A 9,421-nucleotide genomic window follows, 5' to 3' on the forward strand; every position below is an offset into this window, starting at 1 on the left:
TGTGTTTTACATTTAGAAAAACAAACAAACAAAATTAATTTCAACCAGACCTATAACGTATTACGTGGATTGAATTGTTCATATTTGGCTAAAATTAAACTGAACACACAGCCAGTCTGTATTTCTTCAAATCATTTAAACTCTTTAAAGGTCATTGTGTTTGAATTCAAGCAGAGTGAAGATGCAGTGGAGTTTGGTTCTGCTCAGTCTGATGGGTAAGTGGATCATCAGATCAGATCTGCAGAATAACTTCAGCTACTGAAAAATCAGTCAAAAGAAAGAAAAAACTTTCCATGTATATTTTTTAATATTTATAGCATCAAACTGTTCTACAGGCTTATTAAGTTTTCTATAAATGTTCAATCTGTCCTAGAAAAACTGTTTGATAACAGTAAATGAAAAGATTTTTGATTCTTGCTGTGTGTTATCATTAGTTTCCATGTTGTAAAACTTTGATTAAACAGTGAGTGTGACAGGTAATCATGGTTTTGGTTTGTAATCAGCTCCATCAGTTTAGTATTTCCTCTATTTTTAGGTCAATGTTCCTTCTTCACTTGTCGCTTCTATGATTATCACTTTATTAAAGAGAATAAAACATGGGATGAAGCTCAGAAGTACTGTAAAGAGAAATATACAGACCTGGCCACAGTGTCCAACATGACAGACATGAAGAGACTCATTAACTCTACAGAGAGTCAGGATGAAGCCTGGATCGGTCTGCACAGCTACCCAGAGAAGAAGAACAGGAAGTGGCATTGGTCTCTGCCAGGGGTGGAGTTCAATGAACAGAAAGCAAGATGGGATGCAGGTCAGCCGGATGATAACAGAGGAAATCTTGAGAACTGTGCACTTATGAACTACAACAAATGGAGTGATTTCCCTTGTACTGCTCCAAACAAATTCATCTGCTACAATGGTAATAATATGTGGCTCGTTGTCCTATAATGTTTTGATCCTTTTACCAATATTTGTTTGACAGAATAATGTGCAGAACATGATTTGTCTATTTGAACAATTACACATTTTATGAAATTAAATAAAAACAATATTTGCTTTTATTATTACACAGAAACAAACCAATCCAACACAACATGTCATGTGATCAGTGATACGATGACCTGGCCGCAGGCTCAGAACTACTGCAGAGTAAATCACACAGACCTGATCAGTGGACTTGATCAGTTGGATCATTGTGCAGAGTCTGGATCCTACATGTGGATTGGTCTGTTCAGAGACACCTGGATGTGGTCAGATGGAAATAGTTTCTCTTTTAGATACTGGGAAAGTTTATCAACCGAAGATATGGTTCATGGACAACGTGATGACAAGAAATGTGCTACGACTGTGTTAAACAGAGCAGGAAAATGGAGCTTAGATGACTGTAATAACAAAAAACCCTTCATCTGCTTCAGTGGTGAGTTATTTATATTTTGTTTTAATGATTTTCTTCATCCGTAACAAGATGCATCATAACTACAGTATGTGTATGTTTAAGGTTTGGGGGCAGCTGTAGCTAAATTATTGAAGCTGCTGGTTTCATTTTGTGCTTCAATACTGTAACACAAAGCGAACAGAGAGAGAGACTGTGATGGAGGGAGAGAGAGTCCAAGATAACATCCAGGGATTAATTAGGACATTTATAATTTTTAACACCTTATCATATTTGTATTGTATCATATTATTTATGTACTGAAACCATTCAGAAATATGAAAAACTTAAAAGAAACATAAACAAAGCTGGAATGAAACATCTGGACATAGATAATTAATGTTCTCCATTAAACATCTGTTATAACACAGGGATGTTTGTGGTTATTGTGGAGCTGACTGGTGTCGTTATCGTATTCTATTGTATTGTAACTTTTCTTGGCATTATAAACCAGCCACAACATTACAACCACATTGTTGTTTTTATATAAAAATATTATAAGCTTTTTATAAATATTGGAAACTAATTACTAATTATCATTAATCATTAATACTAATTTATCATAATGGCTTAACCATCTGTCTGCACAGGAAGTGCTTCTAATCAGCCGCAGTTTTACCAGCAGTGATCATTGACCCCTATTCTTTTAAATTACTGTACAAGTTTTGGCATAATCACCATAGTCAGCATTGTTAAAAATACCTTGTTTTCTGCTTAGTACCTTTACTGCTTAGTACAGTACTTGCAGTGAAGAATTTTAAAAAGGCCAATACTTACTTTTACTTGAGTACTGAGTTTGTGTTACTACGAGTAGCATTGGGCTTGTTGATGACTTTTCCTTTAGTTCGACCACTCGAAGTGTTTGTGGTTATTGTGAAGGAGACTGGTGTCATTATTTTATTGAGCTTTTCTAGCATAATACAACAGTCAGCCAAAACATTAAAACCACCTGGTGATTTTTATATAAAAATATTATGAAGTAATAAATGCTGATGTGTCATTATGGTTTAACCACCTGTGATTAAAATCAGCCCCAGCTTTACTAACACTGATGTTTAACCCCTAATTTTCATTAACTACTGTTCAAGTTTTGCTGTAATCAGCGTTGTTTAAAATACATTGTTTTCCTAGTGAAGTACTTTAACCTTTGTACCCTAAGTAAGATGTAGATAATCTGTTTAGTACTTTTACTTGATTAAAGGGTTTGAAGTGGTACAGTATTTGCAGTTAGGAATTTATTAAGCCAACATTTACTTTTACTTGAGTATTGGGTTTATGTACTTCTACTACATACGTCTGCTCACAGTGTATCACATTTTGCTGTGTAGCTGCACACTGCTCAGAGTGACCTTGCTGACCCTTGTCCTCCATGACACTAATAGGACCATCAGTGTTAATGTGGTGGCTGAAGCTGTTTCTGAGAACACAGTGTCAAAGTTAGTTGCCCCTGATATTAATTGCAAGTAAGTGGGCGTGTCTTTGACATGTCCTTTGGTTCATCCACTCATTCCAACATCAGAAAGCATTGGTTCCGATCCTTTGGGTGCTTGTGAGTTTGGCCACCTCTGGAAAATTGTGAGAACCCCCAGAGAAATTATGTGATGAAGATTCAAACTAGATGGTTGTCTGCAGTTTCCCCTGTGTTCCCACCACTCAGTTGTTTAGGTAGAAAGTTTGTGATCACATGCACTTAAAATGACCACTTCCGCCCTTTCCCAAACTTGAAATTCACTTTAATGTTTTTGTCATGGGGTCTGTTTCTAAAGTAATACTACTCTGTTGGCACTTTGGGGATTTTTAAAGATCTAACTCTGTGGTAAAACCAGACCTTTTTTCTATTTGTCTTGACATGACTCACAGTGCAAATGCTGCTGTAGAACAACTGTGTTAGTGTTGGTGAAAACAACTTGAGGGTGAGGTTACATGAAGAAAAACATGAGTTAGGATTAGACACAAAAAAAATGTAGAAGTTAAACAAATTGAATATAGTACTGCCACTCACTTATTTTTACAGATAATACAGTTTACTGTAAAGTCAGATATTTTGGTGGTAAAAACATTTTTAGGAGAAAGCGTTGGATGATGTGTTGTGACTGACCACAGTGCTGTTATCTGCAACCAGACCCCATGTTAACTATAGGCCGTGATAACGAGAGGCTGGTGGAGGCCTCCTCAAAACACTCATGAAAGCTGTTGTCAGGCAAGAGGTGGGGTACAGCCAGGACTAACACAAAGAGACATACACAGACAGAAAGACAACCAGTCACACTCACACCCAGGGGCAATTTAGAGTCACCAATTAACCCAGTATGCATGTGTTTTGATTGTGGAAGAAAACCGGAGTACTAGGAGGAAATCCACACAAGCACGGAGGGAACATGTAAACTCCACACAGAGGCTGCAGCCAACACTCCAGCACTGTGCTGGAACCTTTGGTCACTTCTCTTTTGCTTGGGAAAACTCGAGCAAAAGAGAAGAGCTGCACACAACATTAACTATATAAAAACTGAGGAAAACTTTTATTCATTGTTATATCAAATATGTTGGACATGGTGAGTTAGTTGTGTTGTTTTTTCTTCATTTTATTTAGTTAAAAAAACAAGGTTTTTTTTTCAGCTCCATCATTTGAAAATCCTTTTTACAGACCATTGTTCTCAAACTTCTACCGACCCTCCTGTGTCTGTCCACATCAGATAAAGTGATCCTGGTCCAACAAAATAAGACCTGGGTGGAGGCCTTGAATTACTGCAGAGAGAATCACCAGGACCTGGTCTCCATCACTAACCTTGATGAGGAGAGATGGGTCCAAGAAAGAGCCAAGAATGCGAACAGCCCCTTTGTCTGGTTGGGACTGCACTACAGCTGGACTCTGGAATCTTGGTTCTGGGTCAGTGATAAAGAGTTCTGCTACAACAACTGGGCCTCAAGTGTAACTGATGACTGTGACAAGTCTGCAGCCATGGAGAGAGGTGGACAAAATCAGTGGGTCAAAAAACCTGATAATGAGACGTATAATTTCATCTGTTTTTAAAATGTAAATGCTTAAGATTTTATTTCCATTTGAAAGGTTTTTTTTAGTGGTCGATTAGTTTTTATTAAAAAATGACATATTATTATGATATTGTCACAGTCCTGTTCCCGTGTTTAGCTGTCCAGCTTTATTTCCTGTCCTTGGCTTTTATTTTGTTGCTCCCCCTGTGCATATTCCTGTTTGTTTGGTGTCTTTACCTTCCTTGTTTGTCCTGATTTGTTTCACCTGTTCCCCTGTCCTTTTAGACCCTGCTCTCCCCACTGTTCTCTGCCAGTGTCTTTTGTGTTTTGTACCCTCAGTAGCTTGTACTTGGTATTCTGCAGGCTGCACCCTGTTGCTCATGTCCCTGGATCATCCCTGTTCTGGACTCTCAAGTTTGGGTCTGTGGTTTGGTTACTCTGTTACATTATTGCCTCAGTTTATCCTTCACCCGTCTGTTTATTTCCTGCTCCCATCATTGGTTATTCTTGTTCCCACTTTTGCCTTACCCTTAGTGTGATCATTATTTATTCTTGTCTATCAGTTTATGATTAGTTCCGTTCATTATTCATTAGGACCCTTGGTGTACTCTGCATTTGGTTCTGTGTAGTTTGTGTCCTGTCTGTCTTTTATGTGTGTATCCCATTGGTTGAGTAGCTGTCCTGTCTGTTGTTTTTCCTGTACGTGTATAGTCTGTCTTCGTTGTTCCCCTGGCACAGTCCCCAGTCTAAGTTGTTCTCCCCTTTTGGGTATTATTATTTTGGATTTATGATGTTTTGTTACTTTTGTTCTGTAAGTTCTTTACCCTCCTTGTGTATTGATTTTTAGTTTTACTCGCCTCCAAATTCTTTAATACTTTTATTTACTATTATAATTTCTTTATACCTCCTCATTCCATCTCCTTAAATGGGTCCTTGCAAACTACTTATACAGAATGTGACAGATATTTGTTATATATTATATAACTATATTATTTTTTTTTTTAACATTTCACTAAGAGGACTTTATAATTGTTCATTTTGCTTTTGGTGACTCATTCTCAAAAAAAAAAAAAAAATGCTGGTCGTACTTAAATAGTCTGTGGGCAAGGAACAGAACATAATGATCACAACTGCTACAACACACAATGCAGCGTGTCTGTGATTTGTGTGCAGTCGTCTGCATCATTGTTTTTATGTCTTTATGGAATCAGTGAGTCATTTGTTCTGTTTTAGTTGGATGTTAATGTGTCATATTTGTAAAAAAAAAAAATAATAATAATTTCAGGTCTCGTTAGGCCTCTATTCATTTAGTACTTTTTATATCACTACCTGATCGGGCGTGGACCTTCCTGGAACATCTATTGTCTGTGGTTGCTGCTTAAGAATTAGATTTAAAGGTTTCACTTTTGTCTCTGTTGAAACCACTTTGACTAATGTGATTCTGACCACTGTGTTGTAACTGCTATAAAAAGTACAAAGGCTCCTAAAGCTAAACCTCAGCTGGCTGCTAAACTTGATATGAAGCGATCTGTGGAACAGATCTGACTTTATAATGTTGATTGGGAAGTATCACATTTGTTTAAAGTTGATATTACATGGTCTTATTTTAAGAACGCTTTTAATCGAACCCTAGATCAGTAAGCACCTACAAAGAAGTATAATAATCTGAATAACACACAGAAATAATTTATTGTTTAGCACTGATATTGTCCAGTATGCTGCATGAGAGGAAACTTGAATAGACTAGAACTAATGAAACAGGCCAAACAACTCTAAACTCTTTCTATCTTACCATCTTATCTTATGAGTTTAGTGAATAACCAGTTGACCATCAGTCAGGTTTTAGGAAGCAGCATTGCACCATTACTGCCAATATAAAAGTTGTAAAATATATCCAGTGTTGGTTGGCACTAAACATTTGTGGGGGGCTCAGATTTGTGGTGGCAGATCAAATAAAACTGCACGGCTCAGCATGACTGTACAATTCAGCACTGTTAAAGCAAAGTATCAACAGAGAATCTCAGATCAATGTGGTTTTATTATTAAAAATAAAAATATATTTTTAAAATTTATATCAAGAAATGTAATTTAATATATGCCCTGCTATAATTTAACTGAATTTAAAAATGAGTCCAAATAAAGAGTGCCAATCTCAATATCACTATTTTAACGTAAAATTCGAACTCCGTTCCTTCTGTTCAGCAAATCTCTCTGGTTCTGGTTTCTGCTGAGGTCTGTGATTTTGGTGATCAGAGGAAGAAGCAGTCTCAGCTTCAGCTCTACTTATTGTGAGTTGATGAGGATCTTCAGCAGCTTTTGTAGTGATCAAACCTGTCTGGGTGGCACTGACGACGTGGTCTGTGAAGAACTGTTTCCCGGTGTGTCCCAGTCTAGTATCACAGACCTACAGACAGAAGAATCAAACATGATACAGGATGACAACATGACAAGAGTAAGAACACTATAGGACAAGAATAGGAAGACATTTTAAAGATTAGCAGACTTTGGACATTTACATGCTATTATCTTTACTGCTGTCTGCTGTTAACATGTTATAACATTTTGGGATAATATTACAATGTGTTTGGCAACTAATAAGATGAGAAAATAATTTTCCCCTCATCTTCACACAATACAACAGCAATATGACAAATGTTAAGTATCATAGAGTTGGTCACATAATACCAAAAAAACAAAGCTTGTTTTATTTGAAGTGGACAATGTATCAGAGCTTGTATCAAAATATCACAAAATAAGTTGTACTGTGTGGCTCCATGGTGGAAATGTGAAATGGCCTTTTGATGTAGGGATGATGGGACACCAAAGGAAATTAGAGAGATGTTGGAGACAGTTTCACATTTATCTTAGGAGGTTATATGTTAGTTTTTTTTTTTTTCATACATTCAAAATATAACTTGAATTGTTTGTTGAGATTTGGTGACGGGACTATAATGGGTATTTATGGCAGAATCAATGTATTTTGTGATCATTTAATATCTGAAAACGAATAAACTGGTCAATAAAAACTGGTTCGGTGTTTTCTTTTTGGTTTTTCTCACATAATCAAGGACTTGAATTTCTAAACCTAACTATTGTTTTCCTAAACCTAACCAGGAGGCTTCTGTGTATAAAATCAAACGATTATAGTTGTTACAACATTAAACAGTTTGGTTGATGCCGATTGTTACAGAAACTAATCACTGTCCAATTAAACGAGTTTCTTGAACAAAAGCTGCATGCTCAAACACTTTCAAATTCAAATATATGTTCAAAAAGTTTTGTTTTTGTTTTTTTTTTTCTACAAAAAAAGTTACATCTTCACAGTGCAGATACTGCAGCTCTATTATCAGAAATGGTTTGTTTTTATTAGTGTATTCAACTGAAAATGAGAATCATTGCTTTTTCTTTAGCATGGAATGAGACTTGATGTCTTCATGAGAGTGGGTCCTCCTTTTCACGGAGGTATGTCTCTACAGTATCACAGACCAACCCAATAACACATTAAGGTGTTAGTTCAGCTTCTTAATATTCTTTTAATCTGTGATAAAACCACACACATTGTATTTACTTAGCCAGCTACCTCAACATGTATTACATAAGTATAAAGTATAGTGAATATGAAGTTGCTGTCATATTGTGGAGTGTGCTGTTTATATGCAAAATGTTCTGAGGATGTCAGAGGATACAGTGGGAAGACAGACAACATAACTGCTGTGTGGACTCTTTAGAGGGCACCCTCGTTTTCAGTTGAAGATTTGTTTCTGTTAACTATTAACAGTACATTTCTGTTAACAGTACATTCATTTAAAAATAATTCTTCATCAAATTAGATTCAACATGCAACTGAACCCCCTATGTTTGTCTGTCAGATAGTGATTCTGATCAATGAGTAAGACATGAGTGGAGGCCATGGATTACTACACAAAGTATCACCATGACCTGGTCTCCATCACTAACCTTGTAAAGCAGAGATGGGTGGTTCGAAAACTTGATAATGAGAAATTTAATTTTAATTTCCCCATCTGTTTCTAAAACACTCACAAGAGAATTTATATTAATTTACTCATTTTGTTTTTGGGAGTGCATTGCATTTAAAAGAAATTGTTTGATATACAGTGTGTTGGTCTACTGAGAAATTACATTACTGGGGAGAAGTGAAATCATATTACTTTCAGACTTATAACTGCAGTAATCTGAGGGAAAGGTTCTGGTTTCTGGTTCTCTGTTTCAGATTCACAAACTAGATTACTTGTTTCTAGTTTGTTTTCTGTTTATTATCGATTATTAAACCAAGGACCTTTTTAGCTTTGACACAGCAGCGCTCACCACTTCACTACTGTGCTGCCCTACCAAAAACCAACCAAACCTTAAATATAGCATTGTTCTATCATAAAACATTTCTTTTTCAACAGTTATTTGCTATTTGTTTGGTTGGTATAGACAATGATGCTTTCCTGTGGTACATGTTTTGTGTTGGTAGTGCTTAACGCTGCTGGTTACATACAGTTATCTAATTCTGACTTATCTCCAGGCAACAAATATATTCAAAGAAGCCATAATTAGTCTGCAATATGGATCTTCATCCCATCCTAATCGAGACCCAGATCTGAAGTGGTGCTAGGGAGGGAAAATCCCTAAGACGATTGAAGGGCCAAACATAAACTGTGTTGTTTTTTTGTTTTTTTTTTTCTCAGTTTGTGGATAGGATCAAAGATATCCGGGTCTTTGTTTTTGATGTGTCCAAATTTCACTGGCTTTCCTGAACTTTACGTTAAAAGCAGCATTGCCGACTTCCTCCAAAGGAAGTTTGGTTGTTGCTGTCCTTAAATGCACCATTCAATTGCTTTATCCTGCCTGAGAAACAGAGGGAGAGAGAGCACAGGTGATCAGGTGACCTAATAAGTGAATGAAGAGAGAGAGTAGCGAGAACAAAGCAGTAAATCTCAGGAATAAAATGTTAATGTCTAAATGTTTCAAATAGGTTACATTCTAATACGCAAA

General features: G+C 36.4%; 1 protein-coding gene across 1 annotated transcript; it reads left to right on the plus strand.

The window, feature by feature from the left end:
* The first annotated feature begins 181 nt into the window (after window positions 1–181).
* On the plus strand, window positions 182–7,449 carry LOC137137153 (macrophage mannose receptor 1-like). Its single transcript, XM_067523090.1, has 4 exons — window positions 182–215; window positions 536–916; window positions 1,070–1,414; window positions 4,123–7,449. Exons 1-4 carry the CDS (start codon window positions 182–184, stop codon window positions 4,458–4,460), a joined length of 1,098 nt encoding a protein of 365 aa, XP_067379191.1. The 3' UTR covers window positions 4,461–7,449.
* Window positions 7,450–9,421: the final 1,972 nt, after the last annotated feature.

This window comes from Channa argus, chromosome 12 (assembly GCF_033026475.1).
Source record: "Channa argus isolate prfri chromosome 12, Channa argus male v1.0, whole genome shotgun sequence".
Lineage (NCBI taxonomy): Eukaryota > Metazoa > Chordata > Actinopteri > Anabantiformes > Channidae > Channa > Channa argus.